The following is a 24,452-nucleotide window of genomic DNA, read 5'->3' as shown; positions in this document are numbered from 1 at the left end:
AGAATTCAGGAGCCACAACCTTCCACTGTATCTCTTGCTTCTATGTAATTTGCTTTCTCAAAATCTGGTTGGTAAACCACCTGCAACAGAATCACCTGAAGAGCTTGTTTAAATTCAGATTCCTGGGTTCAATCCCAGACCTGCTTATTGGAATCTCTGGGGCAAGGTCAAGAATCATATTTTTAACAAGCACTTGAGGTGATTCTTCTGTTTGAGAATCACTCCCTTCATGTTGGGTTAAGAAATGGTTCTCAGGAAAGTGTGCCCTGGACCTGCAGCAGCAGCCTCACCTGGGAGCTCATTCAGTCCAGTCAGTTCAGTCGCTCAGTTGTGCCCGACTCTGCGACCCCATGGACTGCAGCATGCTAGGCTTCCCTGTCCATCACCAACTCCCGGAGCTTACTCAAACTCATGTCCATCAAGTTGGTGATGCCATCCAACCACCTCATCCTCTGTCGTCCCCTTCTCCTCCTGCCTTCAATCTTTCCCAGCATCAGGATGCTTTCCAGTGAGCCAGTTCTTCGCATCAGTGGCCAAAGTATTGGAGTTTCAGCTTCAGCATCAGTCCTTTCAATGAGTATTCAGGACTGGTTTCACAGTATGAAAAGGGAGCTTGTTAGAAATGCAAATTCTGGGGCCCTAGATCAGACCTGCTGAATCAGAGACTCTGGGGCGGGGGCGGTGCCCAACAGTCAGTTCAGCGAGCTTTCCAGGGGATTCTGATGCTCAATCAAGTCTGAGAAGCACTGAGATGAATACATCCATTTCCTTCAGAAGCTCTTTACAATAGTAGGGGACAGACTTATTAAGAGAATCTGATTCATTTGCAATGCTTGGCTTTTGTTTGTAATCAAGAAATCTCGAAGGAACTTTATAAAGAGACTTAGTCCAGCCCTCTCTCTGGTATTTGAAACCCTCCCTTCCTCCTTTTCTCCCTTCCTCTCTTCCTTCCTTCCTTCCCTCATTTCTTTTCCTTCTTTCTTTTCCTATCTGATGTGCCAGACACTCGACCAGGTATTGAGGGTGCAGTGATGAATGCAAACAGCAGTCTCCTGTCCTCTTCGAGTTTACAGTATTGGAAAAAAGACCTATTTAAATAATTACACGAACAACTATGAAATTTTAATTTTTCTAAGTGCTATGGTGAGGAGGTACACGATGTCATGACAGTGTGTAATAGAGAAATTTAAGCACGTCTTACACCATCTGCAGGGTAACTCAGCCCCAATCGAGCACTTCATCTTGAAACTTTTGACAACTTGTTGGAGCCTATTTCACTCTAAGATAAATCTAAATGTTAGAAATTTTGACTCAGAGTACTGAGCCAAGCTCTGCCACACTCTACTTTGGACCATGCTATCCTGACTCTAGTATCTGGAATCTATACAGAACAAATCCAGTCCTCTTGTACATTGCAGATCTTACAGAAAATGATTTCTTCCCTCTAGGTTTTTTCTTGCCAAGGCTGGGAGATTCCTCATTTACTTGGTCTTCTTCAGAAGTTCTCCACCTTTTCTTCTTTATTTTTAACATTTAAAAAAGATATTCTGTTGCTCAGCATGCGCTGGAAGTATTCAATGATAAGCTCAGAGGAGTATATCTTAGAATCTATCTGTGACCGTCATTGTCTTTGATATATTCCACACTCCTGTTGGCCAACCTCACCTGCTGTGTGTTTCACTGAATCACACCACTGAGTTCACAGTTAAGTGAAACCCTAGGGTTACCTAACTATCTCTGTCTGTCTATATATTACCTTTTCCAAGTAATTGATAATCTTTACCTCTAGGATGTCAGTAACATCAGCCCTTTAACCAGCACCCATCATTTAGGCTGTTGTACTGCTTCATTATGTTTATTTGCGTTATCAACTAATCTAGGTTTCTTCAGTATGTCAGTCAAAATTATGCAAAACTCTTAATATTTGTCATTCTAAAATCTAGATACAGGATGTCTCCAAAGCCAATGGTAGGTATTCTACCAATGTAATATGTCTGTCTAAAGGAAATGAGGTTAGTTTGTCTTTGCTTGTTTTAGTAATCACCACTTCCTTTTCTGTGTTAATAGTCTTACTTATTGACAAGTCAAAAATTTATGAGATGCACCCGTGTTAGCTGGATGAGGAATGCAGTTTTTTCTGTGTGGTGAAGACATTCTATCAAAACAATGGAAACGCCTTTCTTTCCTTAGTTTAAGAAGTCTTTTATATCCTCAGGGTGAGTCCTTGTATTAATATCTTTGTACAGTAGTTTCACCTAAAGTAATGCCATTATAATTCATCCTGGGATCCCTGGATCTTCAGGATATATACATTCCTTCTTGGCTTATTCCTCTTCTCTTTCTAGTAGGTCTGCGCTCACTAACACAGGTATGATTTGGCCAGTAGATGTAGATGAATATTTTAGTCTGGCAGTTTACAAAATATGACTTACGGATTTCTAATTAATCCTGGAGCTAGTTCTCATAAGAGTTATTATTTACAATTTGGTAATAAATGTTTGCTTAAGTTGGTCATGAATAAATAAGTTTTTTAATAAAAATAAAAACTTTTATTACCATTTTACTGGGACAGATATCATTCATTTTTAATTCCAATGTGGGGGTTTTATTCTGTTTTAATAATGCATATCACATTATAGCCCTCAAGCTGCTCACTAATTAAATGAATGCTTTGGACTAAATGATCCCTATGGTATAGTCAAACTCTAGAATTATATGATTCTAAACTTTGAGATGGAAATAAAATTTAAAATAATTCTTAAGTTAAGCCACAACACACACACACACACACACACACACACACACACAACCTGTGCATGTATAACTGATGAAATCTGAATAAGGTGGCTAGATTGCATCAATGTCAATTTCCTGCCTGTGATATTGTACCATAGTTTTTTACAAGATATTCCATTAGGGAAAACTGGATGAGGATATATTGAATCTCTGTATTGTTTCTTATAAAAATGTGAATCTATGATTATCTCAAAATAAAAAGTAAAAAAAAATGAAACCAGAGAGTGTTATAACAGGATATTGGAAGCAAAGAGGCCTTGCTTGTCTATCTACTAGTTTAAACAGATTAGCTAACCTTTCTGAAACTCCATTTTTTGGTCAGCCTTAAAGTGGGAATATGAAGTCCTACCTAATGGGATTATTGGAAGAATTATAGGAGATAGTATGTGTAAACATCTCCTATGCCTCATACTCCATGACTGAATTCAAGAAATGTTGGTTCCTTACCCCCAGTGCTGCTTCTCTGCTCTGGAAAAGAAACTAGGACAAAACAGCCTTGCTGCAGCTCTCCTAAAAAAAGACGACATATGACCTGAAGCTGAAGACAGTTTAGAAGTATACATTAGTGAGATGAGCCCCATAGCAGTGGAGTGAGTAATGCCGTTACATAACTTGCACAAATCACCAGGCAGATTGGCTAACATGGCTTGGCACAGTTTACTGATGAAATAAAATAACAAGGCGGCTTCCAAACCCAGCCCGAGTCAGGGAGTCCCGACATAGCAGCCAGAGTCAAAATCCAGAATGACTACATAGGCCTTGGAGCTTTGGCATTTCAGTTGACTCAGACGTGCAGTAAATCTGTATAAGTGGAAAAAAACAAAAGCGATTTCTTTCTGGCTGGCCCCTTGAATAATTGTCCCCAAGGGGCTTAGAGGAGCTTTCTTTCCCTTGCAAAAATTCATAATCATGTCTCCCAAATATGAGTTTTCCGTGCAGCTGCACAGATGAGAACTAGGAAGAGACTAAGGAAAATAGACATGTCTTAGCCCTGAGGATGTGATTGTTGACTGAATGGCCAAGATGTATCTCCCATCTGTCTCCTAAAATGTTTAGAGTTTCGCAGGCCTCTGTCCTCACCCTTGATCTGATGAATGTTTTTGTCAGTGAGTTGGATAGAAACGTAGAAGGTAAGCCCACCAAGTTTTCAGATGATATTGGGGTAAGTGGGAGTCTAGGGACAGAATTACAATTTTTTTTTAATGATTTTGGCAGGTTCTGGGGTGCTAACTCATCATAGCAAGTTGTAATTTAATCAGGGTGGTGTTAAAGCCTGCACTTCAAAATCAAAAGCAGAAATACAGGTTAGAAAAGGCTTAGATTGGCTATGATCCAACACAAAATAAAGAGTTTTTTAAAAATTCATCCAAAAAAAAAAAAAGAAAAAAAGAAAAGGCTTAGATTGACAAGGGTGTTATATGAAAAAGTTGTAGGGGTTTTATTGGACTATGAAAAAGGTATGAGCCAAAAGTATGGTGTGATTGATGAAAAAAGAGGTTAGGGACCAGAAAAAGGAACATAATCTTTCTACTTTATATAACTTGCACTGGTTAGACAATATTCTTTGTAGTGTATTCAATCATGGTCTAAATTTAAGAAATATATTGATAGATTCAAAATGGTCACTAAGAGAAGGAAGGAAAAAGGAGGGCCAACTTCTAAAAACAAATCCCTAAGTTATATTGTTTAAAAGATGATTGCAGGAAAATGAGAATACTCAGCTATCTTTTAGATACCATGTGGAAGAAGAGTAAACTTGTCTGTTTTGCTCTGAAAGGCAGAAGCTGGATTAATGAGAGTTTGTGGAAATAGATTCTGGCTCAGCAGAAGGAAAAATTTTCAAATAATTATAACAGTTCAGTGACAAAAAAAAAAAGAAAAAGACTATTTCATTACATTGTGAGCTTCCTGTCACTGGAAATAGTCAAGCTAAGGCTGGATGAGTGTCTGTCATGAATTCTCAAGGCTCCCAGCATTGAACAAGAGCTTGGGGTGGGTGACCTTTGAGATCACTTCTAACTCTCATAGTCTATGATTTAAGTGAGCATGAATGCCAAGGCTGCTTGTGACATGCCAGAGGCACTTTTTCAACTCTTGGCTCTGATTCTGACCAGCTGTGTGACCTTCAGCTAAGAAAGTAACCATTTCTTCTTCCAGTTTCCTTGTCCATAAAATGAAGGAGCTGGATTTAACGATGCTTAAGTTCTTCTCAGCACATCTGTGTCATTGAGCATCCTCTTAACTACAGCATGCTGGAAAAGTTGAGTTTGAGTTGATGCCTGCCATTTTTGTGAGTCATCTTGCAGGAAGAAGGCTGAAAGACCAAAAGCCATTGTTGATCCTGGGGGCCATTGAACTAACTCTCAATTTCTTGTTGGCAGGAGAATGGGTGATTGTGATCCTGGAATTTGTTCCCATGGGATCTGTGGCAGGAAGTTGATTAAATAACTGATAATCTGGTTTCTTTCAAACACCTGTACATTCTGGCTGAGTTCAGCAATGCCTCTGCAAGCAGCTTAGAAGAAATGAATATCATATAACCCTTGCAGTGTAGCTCTGTCCTTTACAAAGCAAACCTTTGTTCTTTATTTCCTTAATGATCTGGCAGTTTCTATTGAACTTTGTTTATAATCATGAGAACCAGTATCCATAAAGCAACTTATTATGTGGCAGGGACTATTCTAAAAGTTTTATATAAATTAATCACTTTATAAGCTAAAAATCTAATGATGAAATCAGTAATTAGACCCTTTTTACCATATGGAAAAAGAATAGTTAAAATCTGATCTAAGTCTGGCTTAATGGTAGAGTCCAAAATGGAGATTCATGTCTTTATTCTTTTAAGTTTTTTTAAATTCTTTTCAATTTTATTACTACTGTTCAATGACTATAATTTCCTTTATGGTCCATTTGATTACTAATACTTTTCTTCTCTGCCTATATTAAGGTGCTCCATCCTGCACCATTACTACATTCTAGCTCTTCTATTCCTTCTTTGACTTCTCTCTGACTCCCACATTTTGCCTTCAAATCTCATTTCTTCAGTTATGTTTTCTGAAGATCTTTGAAAAGTCAACCATCAGTGCGAGTGTCATAGTTTTTTTTTTTTTTCATATAGACATACATGGTATTTACAGGATTTCAGATTCTTCCTTCAGTTACTTGGATCAGTTCAGGAAGAAATAAGTAAATTTATGCTTCTTGTAAGGACCTCAAGAACTTAAACCTCATTCCTAGGTTCACGGGTCTGGCAATACTCACTTCATCTAAGTACCACATTTTCTTCCATCTCTTTGTTTCCTTAGGCTGGAAATGAAAACAGCTGTTAAAAATAAGAGCTCATGAGTCAGTTTTGAATCTCAATGTAGTAATTACAGTTTCCATCTCAGTTGGTATAGTTCCTCCCAGGGTACTGAGTCCCATATCACAGCCCCCTTGTCAATTTTATACCAAAATCTTAATTTGTGTTTTCCAAACCTCTAAGGTTAAACACTAAATCAATTGCCAAACCAAGAAAAAATAATAACAAAGAAGAAAACGCTTCAATTTAAAAACCTGATTCTTGGGACATGCCCTTTTTCTGATTTAGATTTTAACCACAACTTTCTGTTGATATTAGAAATGTCAGTTACTGTTTCACATTTTTGAATGTGGACCTTCTGGGCATCATGGTATCCTCATTGTGAAGAATTTTGCTCATCCTCTTATAGAGGCTATTCCTTGAGTTGTAGTTTCTCTTTTCCAAGTGCCTGAGGCTTATGACCTAGTAAGCCAGTCTCAAAAGAGTCATCTACAATTTATTAATTGATTGTCCCCCTTTGAAGCAGATTGATCCTCTTTAGGTTCTTTCTGCTCAGTCCCTGAATCAGCCATTGAGTCACTGACTGAGTGGTCCCACGGGTTAAAGTTTTGAAGGTCCCCCCAGCAAATCAGCTGCCTTCAGCTGACCAGTCTAATATCACCCTGTGAATACAGATCCTATGCTCTTGGCAAAAGAACTTTGTGTCCTACTGGGGAGAAGCAGAAGATAGAATACTTGGCCCTTTCAGTCACTTCACTTTGCCCACTTTATTTCCCTCTCCTAAGTTTTGATTTCTTTATTGTTAGATTAGATTATTTCTAAAATTAACTTCCTTGCTAATATTCCTATAATTTGGTTGTCACTGTATCCTCCATGAGCTAGTTTTATGTGTTGAAAATTCTCTGGGTTAGTGTGGGCTGCTCCAACAAATATCATACTCTTGGAAGTCCCAGACCAAGGCAGTGGTAGATCTGGTGTCTGGTGAGTGAGAGAGTCAGAGAGAGACAGAGGAAGGAGAGCGAGGGAGTGAGGCTTTCCTTTTTTAGAAATTGTAATATAGTTGCCTAACAGTGCTGTGTTGGTTTCTGCTGTAGAACAAAGCGAACCAGCCATACCTACGCATGTATCCCCTCCTTCGTGAGCCTCCCTGCCCACCCACATCCCCCCCCAGGTCAGCAGAGAGCCCTGGGCTGAGCTCCCTGAGGGGTACAGTAGGTTCCCACTAGCTCTCTGTCTTACATATGGCAGTATATATATGTGAGTCCCGGTCTCCCAATTCATCCAACCCCTCCTCCCCCTCCCCTCATGTCCACATGTCTGTGTCTATTTCTGCCCTGCCAGTAAGGAGATGGCAACCCCCTCCATATGCTTACCTGGGAAATCCCCTGGACAGAGGAGCCTGGCAGGCTACACTCCATGGGATTGCAAAGAATTGGATACAATTTAGCAACTGAACAACAACAATCATTTTTCTAGATTCCACAAAAGTGTGTTAATATATGATATTTGTTTTTCCCTTTCTGACTTACTTCACTCTGTGTGACAGACTCTAGGTCCGTCCAGGTCTCTACAAATGACCCAATTTTGTTCCTTTTTCTGGCCGAGTAGTATTCCATTGTGTATTATGTATATGGGCTCTAGGTCCAACATAAAGGATCTGCTCCTTCGTGACCTAATTACCCCCCAAAGCCTCCATCTCTAAATATCACATTTTGGGAATTGGAGTTTTAATATATGAATTTTAGGAGATACAAGCATTCAGTCCATAGCAGAAATTGAGCATCTTTGCATGCATGGAGCGATTTTTGGAATTCTGGGAAGGCCATTCAGCATACTTAAAAATCCTGTACCATTAGGTATCCATTCCTTTGTGGTAGGATATTACCTCTCAGATATAATGCCTTTTAAAATCCAATCTGTTTGGAAAGGCAAACCCCAAAATGATTATGTGAGGTAGTATAGTGTGGTACTTTGAGTCAGACTGCCCAAGTTCATCTCCTTCTTGGTGCATGATCTCAGGCAATTAATTGATCTTCCTGTGATTTCAGTCCCCTCCTCCATAAACTAGAGACGATAATAACACTCACCTCAGAGGGTTTTGTGAGGTTTCAACTGGCCTGCGTAACATACCCAGAAGTAACAGTTTCTTACTATATGTTTTAACAATTATTATCCTTCATTTGCAAAAATCAGCCTCTTATATTGATGTCCTTTTGACAAAACGTTGGTATCAGTTGATATTTTGTTTGGGAAACTGGGAGGGGGTACCTTGGATACATGAGGCACTGTAAGGAATAGTCTGCCTCACTGAGGTGTTAGAGTTGGTGGCATAAAGCCACTAGAGCCTGGATGTCTGAGGGAAACATTTACAAGAGAGATAAATGAGGATAGATTTGCTTCTGGTCATAACCAGCATGTCTAGTAACTGATAGAATTAATCACCTGGTATAATAAGGAAGTCATGTGATATATACCTGAAAGTTCCTTTTCATTCATGCAAATGAACTTGGAGGTTTTTTGTTGTTGTTTCCTTTTTAAAAAAAAAAAATTTATTTCTTTGACTGCACCGGGTCTTAGTTGTAGCACGTGGGGTCTTTAGTTATGGCATTTGGACTCTTAGTTGCAGCACATGGGATCTAGTTCCCTGACCAGGGATGGTACTCCAGCCCCCTGCATTGGAGCATGGGGTCTTAGCCACTGGACCACCAGGGATGTCCCCACCTGCAAATGAACTTTCAATTCAGTGCTTGCTTAACTTTTTTGTGTCTCATAATTCTATTCCTTGTAATATTCAGCTATTGGTCTCTGAACCACGGAAGAATATTAAATTAAGAATTTTTTCTTTGCTAAATGCCCTTGCCTCTTTCTTTTAGATTACATGAAGCAGACGACATTTGAAGCCCAAGCCTTTTTGGAAGCTGTTCAATTCTTTCGACAGGAGAAAGGACACTATGGCTCATGGGAAATGGTCACTGGGGATGAAGTCCAGGTAACATGGGGCTCAGAAATTCGGATCCTATTCTCTGTCTAAGTGGTAGGAGGTCAGGATCATAATAAACTATCAAACAAAAAAGTTGCAGGCATGGAAGATGAAGTTCCATCTTCCTATGTGGTTCCATAGGCCATTTCTCTCATTGTCTAGAAGCGTTTGATCAGCAAGCTGTTGGGCACTCTAAAGACCTCCAGACTGGGCACTCTATACATCCAGACCTCCAGACCTCCAACAGGGCAGCCCAGACAACTGCAACTGCAGTGGAAGAGCAACTTCCAATTTCTTTCCAGAAAAACCGTGTTCTCTCAAGTGACCCGTGCTTCGAGACTAGCAGCAATATGTGAGCAGTGTGGCATAGTGCAAAGTTTATGGCGGGACTTTTAAGTCAGCAGATTTGGGTTAAAGCCTGCCAAGTTATTTAACTTCTCTTAGTTTTAGGTTACTCCTCTGAAAAACTGGAATGATAATGTTTGCCTGACAAGGTTGTGAGAATTAAATAAGATGTTGTTGGAAAAGTAGTTGGCAAATAGCTGTCTTCATCTATGGAATGATTTATAAATGAAGTAATTAAAGGATTAGAGAAGGAAATGGCAACCCACTCCAGTACTCTTGCCTGGAAAATCCCATGGACAGAGGAGCATGGTAGGCTCCTACAGTCCATGGGGTCGCAAAGAATCGGACACGACTGAGCGACTTCACTCACTCACTCACTCAGTTAAAGGATACCAAATTTGAAAGCATTAGATAGTTTTCTAGATGTTTCATTTGCCTTTTCTAGTGCTCTATTTCCTGTGATCCAGGTCCATAGTTTCCCATGACCTTGATTAAATGTCAATCAGGGGCTAAGTGTACTGGGTTGGTTTGGTACCAGGTACATTGTTATGGATCTCCAAGGAAACTATGTTTCATGATGTGACCCCATCCCCCATGAGGACACCAATCACAGGCTGATTCAGTCAGGAAGAAGAGGCTGAGTGTGGACATTATTTAATTAGAAGCACAGAGGGTCCAAGAATGCTCTTCTTTAACTTCCCTCATAGCCCAGAATGCCTCTTTTGGGGGCCAGTGAAATTTGTTATTAGGGAACAGTATTTAGAAGATGCCAGATGATATCTTGCTTTTATATGGTCATTAAATATCTAAAGCTAAAAACATTTTCTCATGGTAATGGGCTGTTCTTTATTGTTTTAACATATGACACAGAATCTCCTCTTCTTCTGTCTCCTTCTCCTCCTTCTTTCCCCTCCTCCTCCTCCCCCTTCTTTTTCTTCAGTAGGTTCTAAACTCATTTTTATTTCCCATCCTGAGACTTACTCAAGAACTTTAGTCAATTATTGATTTCTCATATTTGGAGGAAGCACATCCATTTATAGTTTCAAGTTAAACAGTTATTTAGCTCCTTGAGTTAAGCTAAGGTACTTGTCTAATTTTTCTTTCATTTGAAATCTTATATCAGCTCATATTCCTTCACTGTCCCGTGGAAAGCAGGTACCTAATAATTCTTTTCTGAGAGTTGAGTATTGAGTTTGGGTTTTTTTTTTTTTGGAGGGGGAGGATTGACTTTCTGCTCTTTGCTTTGGGCTGATATGTGTGAATTGCTTTAAGGTGCGAGAGAATGAAATGACTCATGCCTTGCCATTCTGGTGAGGCGAGACATACCTAGAAGCATCCAGAGAACAAGGCAGCCTTAGAGGTGTATGTGGGACCATGTGTGGTCTGTACATATATGGGCATCATAAAGCATTAGCAGCAGTCATAGGAAGGTGCTAATTTTGCAGAATAAAAAAATACCTTATATGAGTCTATTCTAATGAGGTGGATGAACCTAGAGCCTAATATACAGAGTGAAGTAAGTCATAAAGAGAAAAATAATTATCATATATTATGATATAGAACCTAGAAATATGGTACCGATGGTCCTGTTTGCAGGTCAGCAAAGGAGACACAGACATAAAGAATAGACTTTTTGATGCAGTGGGGAAAGAATAGGGTGAATGATTTGAGAGAGTAGCCTTGAAACATATACACTAACATATGTAAAATAGAGAGACAGTGGGAATGACTATGGGAATGACTATTACTCAGGGAACTCAAACTGGGGCTCTGTGACAACGTAGAGGGGTGGGAAGGAGTAGGAGGTGGCAGGGAGGTTCAGAAGGGAGGGGACATATGTATACTTATGGCTGATTTATGTTGATGTATGGCAGGAACCAACACAGTATTGTAATTATCCTCCAATTAAAAATAAAATTAAAAATTAAAAAATACCTTAAAGGGGAAAAAGAAACAGAAGAAATCAGTAAACGCTTTTGCTCCTCCAGCAATCTGAGTTTCTTTCGTGAAGTCACAACCTCACAAAATGTGAGCACTGGAAGGGCATTTCAGGATTATTCATCCAGTACCCTCCAGGCGGGAGAAAGAACATTCAGAGAAGTTGGCCCAGGTCACAAAACCAGTCTGTGACAGAAATGCATTTTGAGCCATGTCAGGTGAACCTTGAAGAAGATGCTGAAAGGAAATAACTTTCAAGACTTTTCCTGTGTGAGGCCTGGTGAGGGTAATCTTCATCTTAACCGTTACCCGTGGAACTGAAGCAACGTCTATCCTCATTCTCACAGAAAAAACAGGCCAAGGTCCCAAAGAAGCTATCAAGTAGTTAAAGAAAAGGGCATAGCATGATTGAGTTTGAGAATATGACATCTTTTGTTTAAAGCACTGAATTTATTTGCATTGTTTTCATGTCTGCTAAGAACTTCATCATGACGTTATCCTAACCCCTTCTACCCTTGGAGACTGTGTTCAGAAGATTTTCAGCAATGCTACATTATTATCTTCATAGTAATGACTCATTCAGCTAGTATGGCATGCCCTCGTGCTGATGGTTATTTTAGGCAAGTGTCCAGGCAAAGCAAATATCTTAGAATAATTTGCCTGACAGACTATTAAGGTGAAAATATTTGTACCCCAGTAAAAGCATCAGTATATTTTCTACTTGTCAATTAAAAATGTATCAAGTGAAGTCATGAGGGAAAGCATTTTGGAAAATGTAAATACAAGTTATGTGATTTATTTTTTATTTGCTTTTAAGTTAACCAGATGGGCTAAGAGAACAGCTCAAAATTCCCACACATCAGGGTGGTTTCAAGACCAGAAAGCTATCCACATTTTTCCCCTGTCCATATGTTCAAGTCATCTTTTTCTGATGACCTTGAGTGTGACCCCCTTTAAATGGATTATTTCACACTTGGCTGCTCAGTAACACGAGAGGCACGAGGCCAACAGCCTGGTCCGACCATGGAGTCAGCCTCAGTAAAGAGGACAGTATTGCTGGGCCTCACACCTTCCCCACAGCTGCAGCATATGGAAGGTAAATGTAGTGTGGCCTTCACGGAATGAAGCTGAAGCTCCAATACTTTGGCCCCCTGATGCGAAGAACTGACTCCTTGGAAAAGACCCTGATGCTGGGAAGGATTGAGGGCAGGAGGAGAAGAGGGCGACAGAGGATGAGATGGTTGAATGACATCATTGACTCAATGGACATGAGTTTGCGCAAGCTCCGGGAGATAGTGAAGAACAGGGAAGCCTGGCGTGCTGCAGTCCATGGGGTCGTAAAAAGTCAGACATGAAGGAGCAACTGAACAACAGCTCAGGGAGTGAGCCTAGGGTTGTTGGTTTCCATCAGCCGAATGGTGTGTTTCGTTTCTTACGTGTGTGATGGAATTTTTAAATCTCCCAGTTAAATCCCAGCAGTTAAATGTACACACACGCCGTTTTTTTTTTAAAGCACGGGAAATGTTTTTAGGTTCCTTATGGTAAAACTCAGTGGGTTCTATTCTGAAGGAAGAAGGTTGGGGAACCGCTTCATTAATATGATTGGTTTTTATTAGATTAACTGCTTTCTCCCTGCTAGCTCCAGGGCTCTGGACCCTGCTCATGGAGGGCTGGCCAAGGTAGGGAGTCGCAGGGCAGGTCCTGGGCTGGTGAGGAGCCGCTCACAGTCAGAGAGGGCTGGGGCTGACAGATACAGAGACAGGATGAACTGCTGGGAGGAGACAGAGTTGGCTGTTGCCTGCCCAAGGGCTATTCCCAAATCTCACACTCCCCGCCCCTCCTTCTCCCAAAACCCACTCTCATCCCCCTTCTTTTTTTTCCAGACATATTTCCTTTCCAATCCCTTAAGTTATAAAATAGAACCAAATTTCTTGGAACATTGTATGGGAAAGACTAAAAGTAAACTACAAGCCCACCCAAAATGGAGCATTCTTTTTCTTTGGACTGTGTAACATTTTCATCTTTCAAATCTTCTTCAGCTCATGCTCAGATTCGAGCCAGTCTCTGCAAAAGGATGGATTTGGATAATTATTATGATTTGTGAATTTAATACTTTTGAACTAAAACAATATTTTCCCATTGATTTTAAGTTCTGGCTTTAGTCTCCTTAGGCTCTTAGCTCACGCTCCCAGTACCAACGCTTTCATCATTCTTGAGCAGGTGTGTTCCAACAAGAATTTACTCCATTGGGCAAGATAAGGTTCATGAATTATTAATTATGTACTTCAACCCAATTTGGGCAGTTGCTGATTTCTATGGGATTTACACATGTCAAGTTTCTCTTAAGCGCCTCAAAAATCCTCAAAAATGGCATCACTGACTCGATGGACATGAGTTTGAGCAAGCTCTGGGGGTTGGTGATGGACAGGGAAGCCTGGCGTGCTGCAGTCTGTGGGGTCACAAAGAGTCAGACACGACTGAGCGACTGAACTGAACTGAACTGACCTCTTGACCGCTCCCCAGATAATGGTTAAGAAAGGTCAAAACATCCCGGGCATTGAATTACTAGGACTAGTGGGAATCCCACCCCTGTTACAATCTGTCACTCCTGAAGTTCCACATCACAGATGATGGAACCCCCCGGCTGCACTGACTCCCTGCCTTCTCTCCTAGGAACTCGCAGATCTAGGTGGACTGAGCGACTCACCCCCCTCCACCCTGGGAGTGTTCCTGTTCAGTTCATCTAGACTGTTACAGCCCACTGTAAACAGAGCCGTTTTGAAAGGCAAACTCTAGTGAGCTCATGAGTATTTCCACTAGCATGAGGCTGACCAGTGACCTCAGAGAAAGTCTTTCCCAAATCTTAATTTGAGTGTTTATGAGCAGGTCAATTATTTTGGACAAATATTTTTTTCAGTTCACAGAGCAGATGTCAAATGATTCTCTACTATGATTCTGCTTGCCTCCTTTCCCCAAGTTACTCTTGTCCTAAATCTTGGGCTGCAGCCTGATATTGAAAGCTGAGCTCTGAGCCCTAAAACTCATGGCAGATCTAAATCTAAACAACAAAACTGCTCCAATTCCAGTGGGGGAATATAAAGAAGAAAGGCCAGTGTTACGTGGGGCCTTATGTGCAGACTGGTAAATCACTGCTCACATTCAAAAGAAACACTTCCATTGAGCCAAGCAAAATTTTAGGAAAGACTTGGGAACAATTAAAAAAAAATACTCTGAAAACTGTAGACACCCCCTCTCCCATATTCTCATTCCACCAATGTCCAATTGTTCCAAAGTATTAGTTCCTTCCTTCTTTTTCTAAACTTTAAAGAAGATGGAGATGGGATTCAGGGTGCAGTAGGGACAAAGAGCATGAAGACACTTAGATCCCAGGAAAGGTCAAGAGGAAACAATGGTCTCAGGGGCTACAGACAAGGACTCAAGCTGCCAAAACCAAGCCTGACCCCCTTCACAATTTTGCTAAGGATACCCTTATCCATAATTCACGTTTCCCCTCTTATCCTAAATGCATTAGATTGTTCTGTTTCGAATAGGAGAAGTTCAAGTTGAGAAATTTGTCCTTTCCAGTGGGAAAATGTCAGCAGGCATGACTGTTCCCTGCAGATATTTAGAACATTTACCCTCTATGACTCTTCCTAGAGATTTCTGAGGTCTCAGACCCAGAGTTAAACTGTTAACCTACCAGATTTCATGGAGTGCAGGACAATCTTACGTAGCCAGGACAGTCAGTCAGTTGAGTTGCTCAGTCATATCCAACTCTTTGCGACCCCATGGATGGCAGCACGCCAGCCTTTCCTGTCCATCACCAACTCCCAGAGTTTGCTCAAACTCATGCCCATTGAGTTGGTGATGCCATCCAACCGTCTCGTCCTCTGTCATCCCCTTCTCCTCCTGCCTTCAATCTTTCCCAGCATCAGGGTCTTTTCCATTGAGTTAGTTCTTCCCATCAGGTGGCCAAAGTTTTGGAGCTTCAGCATCAGTCCTTCCAATGAATATTCAGGACAGGAGTGGCCAGTTATGACACCTTCAGTTGGCCTGATGCGCAGATTTAGGTGTTACCAGCTAAACCAGCTCTGAGACTTTCTTCCTCCTTTTTTTTTTCTCCACTTAAGCATTCTTTTTAATTCTAGTATAGTTGCTTTACAACATTGTGTTATTTTCTGCCGCACAGCAAAGTGAATCAGCTGTATCTATACAAATATCTTCTCTTTTTTAGATTTCCTTCCCCTACAGGTTTATGCGTTACCACAGAGTATTGAGTAGAGTTCCCCGTGCTCTACAGTAGGTTCCCATTAGTAATCTGTCATCTATTTTCTATGTAGTGGTATATATATGTCAGTCCCAATCTCCCAATTCATCCCACCCCTCACTTCCGCCTTGGCAAGCAGAAATAGAGACACAGATATAGTGGCTGTCTTCCTCTCAACAGATCCTGAGTAACCTCGTAATGGAGGAGCTCATGCCAACCCTTCAGACAGACATCCTGCCTAAAATGAAGGGGAAGAAGAACGACAGAAAGAGGGCCTGGTTTGGGGTAAGCGATGATTCTGCTCTGCCAGATCTGCTGCTCATAATGAACATTCCCTTCCCTTCTCTTTTTAAGGTCTTGTTTTTCTTTTTTTTTTTTTTTAATACATAATTCCTTCCCTGGGTGGAGAACTGCCCAGTCTGCTCAGTCTCATATACATCAGGACTAATCCAAACAAACTCAAACTTTGAAAGAAAAATTAGAATGTGCACACAGTTTTGTTTATGTTGCAGTCATCTGTGATTAACCCACCCTCCTGTGCTTGACTCCGTCAGGCCCTGACGCGTGACAGAGCCCCAATCTGTGTGTTGTTCTCCTTGCAGCTCCTCGAAGAGGCCTACCACCTCGTTCAGCATCAAGTTTCAGAAGGATTAAGTGCCTTGAAGGAGGAGTGCAGGGCTCTGACGAAGGGCCTGGAAGGAACCATCCGTTCAGACATGGATCAGATTGTGAACTCAAAGAACTTCTTAATTGGAAAGATCAAAGGTCAGTGGAGATAATGCCTGCTCCTCTGAGCCAGATAAGCTGTGCATTTAAAGCTCTACCACATGGTGAGACTTCCCAGGTGGCGCTAGTGGTGAAGAACCCTTCTGCCAGTGCAGGAGACCTAAGAGACTTAAGGGTTTGATCCCTGAGTTGAGAAGATCCCCTGGAGGAGGGCACAGCAACCCACTTTAGTATTCTTGCCTTGAGAAGCCCACGGACAGGGGAGTCTGGTGGGCTACAATCCATAAGGTTGCACAGAGTCGGACACGACTGAAGTGACTTAGCATTTACATGGTGAGAGTTCATCGTTTCAGAGGAGAATTAAAGTGAGGGACTTTGGGAGCAAATGGTAACACTTGTAATAGGAGCATGCTGGTGGTGCTGCTGAGGGCCTGGACCTCCCCATGGAAACCTCAGTGACACAGGCTGGAGGAAATGGTGCCTCTTGCCTGTAGTGGTGCCTGTGGGTCCTGATGCTATACCTCTTACTCCAAATTGTAATGGCTCTGCCCTGCCCTCCACCTGCTGTAAGCTCTTAAAGAGTCGGGCCATGCCACCCCGGTTCACTCAGGTATTCCTGATGCTTAGTACTGTGTCTGGTATATGCAGACTCACAGTGAATATCCAGATCAGTGAATAATGGATTTTCCTTTAATAAGAAAAAAAAGCTTTTGGGTTAGAGTCAATAAATCTAGATCTTCCAGATCTTCCTCCACTTACCATGGGGTTATGAGCCAATAAACTCATCATAATTGAAATGCATGCACTTAATACACTTGACCTACCCAATATCATAGCTTAACCTAGTTACCTTAAACATGTTCAGAACACTTATATCAGCATATAGTTGGGAAAAGTCACCTAATACAAGGTCTATTTTATAATAAAGTGTTGAATAGCTTATGTAATTTATTGAATAGTGTATTGAAGGGGGGAAACAAAAAGGTTTGTCTGGGTACAGACTGACTGTCAGTGTGTTGGTTGTTTATGCCTGTGATCCTGTGCCTGATGGAGCTGCGGCTGCTAACCCTGCCCAGCATCACAAAAAGAGCATCATGCTGCATCTCACCTGCTCCAGAAAAGATCAGAATTCAAAATTTGAAGTAGTTTCCCTGGTGGCCCAGACAGTAAAGAATCTGCCTGCAATGCAAGAGACCCAGGTTTGATCCCTGGGTGAGGAAGATCCCCTAGAGAAGGGAATGGCAACCCACTCCAGTATTCTTGCCCGGGAAATCCCATGGATAGAGGAGCCTGGTGGGCTAGAGTCTGTGGGGTTACAAAGAGTCAGATATGACTGAGCGATTAACACTTCTCCTGAACGGGTAATGCTTTCTTCACCTCATTGTAAACTTGAAAGCTTGAAAGTTGAACCATCCTAAATTGGGGACCGTCTGTGGCCCCAGCTCTAACGTTAGCTGGGTCTGTGGGATCAGGGAGGTCGCTCAACTTCTGTGTGCCTCGGTGCCCTCCTCTTGAAATCACAAGGGCCCATGAGATCAGGGTCTGCATACTGAGGCCCTTGGGTCAAATCCAGCCTGCCACTATTTTTATAAATTACATTTTACTGGAAGATGGCTGTGCCCACTCCTTTCTGTATTGTCTGTGGCTGCTTTGGCACTGCAGGAGCGTAGCTGAGTTGTTAGAACTGAGATCTTACGGGCGGCAAAGCTGAAAATGTTCCTGACCTGGCCCTTGACAGAGAAAAGCTTGCCTCTTTCCTCACAGGAGGCTATAGACGGCCTGTAAGAAATTCTACAGAATAAAATTCTACGGTTCTGCCTCCTACATACCCCAAAGCACACCCCACTGAACATCATTTCAGAGGGAAGCATGCTGGCTTATCTGTGATTGTTTATCAGCAATTTTCTTAGGTAGTCAGTTTTCAAATTATTCACTCAGTCATTCATTCAAAAGACATTCACTAAGTGCTTTCTGAGCAAGGCGATGCAGCTTTAGCAGCGAACAGGGAAGATCCAGTTCCTGTGTTCAAGAGACGTGGAACCTAATGGGATTTTCTGCTTGGAGGATTATCCTCTACACTTCAGATTCTGTTCATGCTGCAGCCTAGCTCACGCTGGGCTCTTCTAACAAGTCCTCCTGGGAGGAGGTTCCAGGAGGCATAACTAGAGCCAAGGTGTGTGCGTCTGAATCTATTGTTTATCTGTTCGTGCAATGCCTTCTCCAGCCAGATATAAATTAACTTCAGACTGTTTTCTGGTTCCTATTATCCAGGTCTCTTATTCCTTTATTAGCACGACTGCTCTGGAGTTGACTGTAGGTTGAAATGCTTTATACAACTTAAAACGGCCAGCACTGAACTGCCACAGCCAAATACATTCCTATTGACCGGAGCGGAGCTGAGCCGAATGGCGGCCATTCTCTTGGCCTGATTTAAATGAGTCTCTCTTTCTCTCTTGCCTAAATCCCTTCACATAAGATGGAAAAATATTCTTCCCTGGACTGGTTTTGGTTTCCCTAAAGGAAGCCTTGAAAGGAAGTCATGATCAGGTCTTTTAAAAATGGAATATCAGAAACACATTTTCACCAGACCTCTTGTTCTTCCCCTTTAAAACAAGAAAGTGCATATCGGGCTGCATTGATAAAGGGCTTTGGATTTCAAAAAAACTTCGGGAGTGTTAAAGTAGCAGTCTCTCTGTTTCCTCCCATGTGATTCTTGGCTTAAGTTCTGCTGCACAAATACCAAAGCATTTAATATGCATTTATCCTGCCCCTGCTGAATACAAGGGCTATGAGGCGCCTTGGAAGAAGGGAAGTAGGAGAGGATAAAAGTCATGTCACAGACACCAAAACAGAAGGAAAAATATGACAAATGCCACAAAAAAGGCAAGAACAGAGGGCACAATGATTCCCAGGCAGGAACCATTTCAGCTTCAAAAAAAGTCATGTGGGCCCCTCACAATGAAAGGAATGTTTTAATGTCAGTCGATTGGAAAGGATGATATTACTAACAGATACAGTAGGAGCTGACAGTTTCTGAGTACTTCCAGAGGATCACACACAGTTCTGAGCATTTTGAACACAGCGAACTCATTTAATCCACACCATAACCCTCAGAGTAATTACTGTTATGAGCCCCATTTTACAGATAAGAAAACTGAAGTAGAGATGAAGTAATTTGCCTGTAGTAATTCCAAAGGTAGACTGTGAAACAGTCAGACCAAACCCAGCCCGCAGCTCCGGGGTTTTCTCTCTTCATCACTCTGCTCAACTGAATTTAATGTACGGCTCATGAATTAATGTGCCACAACACATGATTCATCTCTGCATCCCTGAAAAATAGCAGAGCACACTTGTGTGGGATGTAAAATTTATTTGATCATTAGGGAAACACCAGTAGACCGTAGTTCAGGAAGCTGGGCGGTAGTTCAGGGCATTAGGCTGTTCCGAGTGGGTGAAATTTGAACTTGGCCTTGAAGAGGTGAGTAGGATGTTTACAAACAGAAGTGGAGGAAGGAAGGCAGAGGTGGAAGGAACGCTGAATAAAGGCACAGAGAGGGGGCTGGAGCCCACGGTTGGTACATAGGCAAGGGGAGGTCTGGCAGAGAGGCGCATGGCTGCCCACAACCCCTTCCTGCACCCATCTCTGCCCCTACCCAGCAGGGCATACCAGCCAGCTACTAAATCTTTGCTATATATTAGCCATGATCTTGATTGCTCTGAAATTTCAATTAGACGCTTTTCACATAGTTCTTCTCCCAGAGTTAATTTATAAATAATTCATTTATCCTCCCGGCAAACAATTTTGCATTTTGATATCAAGTAAGTTAGTTATTTTTAGGAGTCATAGATTGTTTCATTGAATTTTACAATAGAAAGTTTTTTTCCCCTAGTAATTCTATGACCTGGTTAATATTTTCTATCTCAAATATTTATAAGTACATAATATCAATGGTATCGGTCATGTCAGATTTTCAGAGCAAGAGGCAGTCTGATCCTTTGTAATCCTGTGAAAGATTTCTGCAAATTAAAGTGAGAAAGTGGCCATTCTTCTCACCATAAGCAAGTTGTTTGCCAATAAAAAATAAGAAGTCTATTTGAATTGTAAATCTGGATCCGAAAGTTAGGGTGTGACCTTGCTCGAATCATCTGACATCTCCCAGCCCCCTTCCCCATCTGTAGGATGAGGACCTGGACATCAAGATGAATCTGTACTTCCCTTCTCAGTTCTGTGGTCCTGTGAGAATGCTCGGTGACTTCCCAAGCTCCACAAAGCTAGCCTTTCATCCACAGAGCTAGCTCAGGCCTTTTCCAGTTCACTGCCTCAGTGCTTCTCAACCAGGCAAATCATGAGAATTGCTTCAACACTTAAAAAAAAAACAGATTTCCATGGCCTATCCAGACGTACTGCATCAGGATCTTTACCATGGTCCTCTTCTAAATCAAAGAGCAGTGTTTCCTCTGGAAAGAAAGAGTATGGTTACATTGTCTAAATCCTTTTCTAAATTTAATTGGCAGATAATTACACCGCAATATTGTGATGGCTTTCACCGTACATCAGCATGAAGCAGCCATAGGCACGCATGTGTCCCCTCCCTCCTGAACCTTTTAGTCCCTTTTTATGATTTTCTGTACTCTTTATATTTTTGCCACTAAGTTTGTCATCCTTGATTATCAGGAAAAAATAGCATGTTTTTAAAAATTGGGTGTGGGGATGGGAGGCGGGGTGGCAAACCGATTGGAATTTGTTTCCATTTTGCCTAAAAAGAAACCATACTTGAAATTTTTAAAAGGCCCTTGAGGAGAGGGGAGGAAAATTGAATTAGATCAGCTGATTAACTCTTAGAAAAATGAATTAAAAACTTAATAAATGTGTTTTTAGAAGACAAACTATGAATTTATAATGGTGATGATTGATAGGAAATAGATGAGTCATTAGCATTTTCATTTTTTTGTATTAAGCATTGTCTATTCATAAGGACCAAGGAGAAAAATGTATTTCATCCCAGGGCAGAGGTAATCTTGGGGAGGGGTTTCTCTTTGTTTGAGTTCTCAAGGAGAGATTCTCTTTGATGGTTTTCCATTCTGGTGAGTCCTGGCACAGAACATACTGTTCATCTGTGTTGCCTGTTTGAGCTTGCGTTGGCTGTTAAATGTCTCGGTGGGGCACTGTCCAGCCTGGCCTGGCTCCAGTGCCTCTGAATCCAGCTTTGCCATCACTCACAGTTTCCTGGCTATTTCCTCCGTCAGCAATGGTGGCTCAGCCAGCAGAGAGAAGCTGTGCAGAGAGTGTGCAGCCGTTCCTGGGGTCCATTCTGGAGGAGCTGATGGGACCCGTGAGCTCGGGATTCAGTGAACTGCGCTCACTCTTTGAAAAAGAAGTGGATGAACTTAGCCAGAGCTTTCAGACCACCAAAGACAGTGCCCAGCTAAAGGAGGTAGGGTATGAAGCAAAGGAGTGGGTGGGAATGCTCTGTCTTTTTGTGGGTCTTTGTCTGCATTCATTCATTCTTTTTTCCCTACCTCCCTCTCTCTCCAGTCTTTTCTTCTGCCCTGCCTTCCATTCATCTGCCTTTCCATCTATTCATCTAGTCTTTCTGGCATTCATTCATCCATGTTATTCATTCATCCATTCATCCATCCATCTACTTGATTTCCTTTATTAATGGTTTTCATGTTACAAAAATAATAACATGCTTGTACAAGTTAAACAGTATACAAAGATACTTACATAAAAGCAAAATTAATCACCACCGCTCATACCCACCTAATTCTAGCCCACTCCCAACTCCTAAAGTATCTCCACTTCCAACTCCTTGAATTAACTAATATAAATAGCTTAGTATGTGTTTTCACATGCTTTGTCCTTGCCTGTACAAATATATATGCATATATCCTCATTTATATATATTTTGTGTTTTGGTCAATTTGCTTCCAAAAGCATGACAAAAACCTGTGTTTTTCAAAGTATGTTCCTGGGACTAGTATCATCATCCTCGTCATATGACTGCTAAATATGCAAATTCTCAGGCCGCACCGATGAGCTACCAGATCAGAAACCTGGGGTAGGGCCCAGCAGCAGTCTGGTTCAACAAGACCTCCAGAGGACTCGCTGTACCCTAAAGTGACAGACGTAACCGGGCAGCTTTATTTCACACTTGCTGTATCATGACGAACATCCCTGCAAGTCAAGACAGTGGATAAAACCAAAAAAAAAAAAACCAAAAAACCAACTTTCTTTTTTTATGCATACATACACAAAATTGTATATAAACAAGATCATTTGTTAGTATTTTGAAGTTTCTCATGATAGCCTTTGTAAAACTTAACTTTCCCTCCTTCCCCCACATCCCTTCCTCCCACTCAAGCAACTAGTGTCAACTTAGCATATGCTATTCTGTGCTTTTCTCCATGCTCATATAGCATATAAAACACATGTTTGTGGGATATGTCTTTTTAGGTTGTTTGCTCTTAGAAAAATGGGATTATATTATATATCTACTGCTTTGCTTTTCTGTTTTTTTATTCAAAAATACCTCATGAAACTGTTTTTAAGTTAATGTTATAGTTCATTTTTTGTAATGGCTGCATAATATTTCATGTACCAACACACCGTGATTTATTCAACTATCCAAATGTTGCTAGCACCAGGAAAAAGCTGCAATAAATAACCTTGTAACATATATTCATTTACTTTGAAGTTTTTACATATATGGAATCTGATTCCTAGGACAGGACTGCTAGGTTGAAAGGTGGGAATTTTTCTCATGTTAACTGATGTCTCCATTGACATCCCCCAAAAAGGATTTAGATTTTACATTTCCACCAATTGTGCCTGGCAAAGGACTTTCTTCTCACGAGCCTTAGGGAATCACTTGTTCAACTTTTTGCTAGTCTTACAGGAGCAAAGTGGTAACAGATTTTTCCTCTCCTGTCTGTTTAATTGCTATTTTAAAAAGTAGACACATTGCAAATTATGTGACAAGGGACAAGTTTGACAGCATGGTTTTGGTCATTAATTCTACTTCAGTGGAGTTCTCTAGAACTCATTTCTTAAGGGAGTAATATTTTCCTCTTTCAAGCACCATGAAAGTGGGCCCTTGTTAAATTTTTCTTTAGAGAAATCTAGAAATCTAGACTTATCTCTTTTCTGTGACCTGAAACTCAGACAGCAAGTATATCCTGTCTTGCTCACAGTTACCCTGTTTCTCCCCGGTTCTCCCTAGGCCTGTGTTTTCAGCACGCTTCATTCTGTTTTCTCTTTCTCCACCCACCCTCTTGTTTATTCTAGAACTCCAAAATTCAGTTTTTAAAATCACTTTTAAATAGGCTTGGAAAATAGGATGCACTCTGTTGATGAAATCACTCATAGTGTAAGTCTGTGGTGGTAATACTTAAAGTCTTTAGCAGATGAGGTCTGTTGCTGTCCTCTTGCTGGGAATTGTATGGCCTCATTGATCAAGCTATCACTTGTACAGACTAGAGGATGGGGAACCCCAGTTTTTAAAACTGGATACCTCTTCTAGACCACGCTTCTTCCTATCTCACTCCCTCCTCTGCAGCCCGCATCTACTAGCAGAGGGAAGCCCTTGGGCACAGACAAAGCCTCAGAGAGCTCCGGGGACTCTGGCTTTACTCTTAGAGTCCAGGAGTCCAGGGGCCATCTTGACTTCCCTGGGATTTTCTGAGAGGGATGTCTCTCATGAAACAAGGCTCTGGAGGCATGTGAGCCCAGCAGCAGTTCCATGTGCCAAAGAGACTTGCTGAACTCTTGGGTTCTGGAAGTGGGTACTTGGAGTCCATCAAGAGCTTGACAAGACTGGAGTCCCATGGAATGCTTCCTTGGATGTGTCCACTGTCCAGTTGGTTCTTCTACCTGTCTCCGTCCTAGCAAGAGAGCTGTCCTAGGGACCCATCAAAGGAGGGAAATAAGACAATGAAGATATCACAGATGTAGGGATCTGAGAAGTGATTTACATAATAACATATGTTTGATTGTTTAGACTTTATGTAATAGTCATGTAATGGGCTTCCCAGGTGGTACAGTGGTAAAGAATCTGCCATTGCGGGAGGCACAAGAGACGCAGGTTCAATCCCTGAGT

General features: G+C 41.4%; 1 protein-coding gene across 1 annotated transcript in view; it reads left to right on the top strand.

The window, feature by feature from the left end:
* Nucleotides 1-24,452, top strand: part of NIBAN1 (niban apoptosis regulator 1) — a 171,613-nt gene that overhangs the window by 132,227 nt on the left and 14,934 nt on the right. Inside the window, exons 6-9 of the mRNA XM_043922947.1 lie at nt 8,971-9,086; nt 15,808-15,912; nt 16,230-16,392; nt 21,601-21,788. Coding sequence (XP_043778882.1) covers nt 8,971-9,086; nt 15,808-15,912; nt 16,230-16,392; nt 21,601-21,788 — 572 coding nt within the window. The remainder of the gene's footprint in view (nt 1-8,970; nt 9,087-15,807; nt 15,913-16,229; nt 16,393-21,600; nt 21,789-24,452) is intronic.

Source organism: Cervus elaphus, chromosome 14 (assembly GCF_910594005.1).
Source record: "Cervus elaphus chromosome 14, mCerEla1.1, whole genome shotgun sequence".
Lineage (NCBI taxonomy): Eukaryota > Metazoa > Chordata > Mammalia > Artiodactyla > Cervidae > Cervus > Cervus elaphus.
Note: the sequence above shows the minus strand (reverse complement) of the source record. Positions and strands in the feature narration are given on the sequence as shown.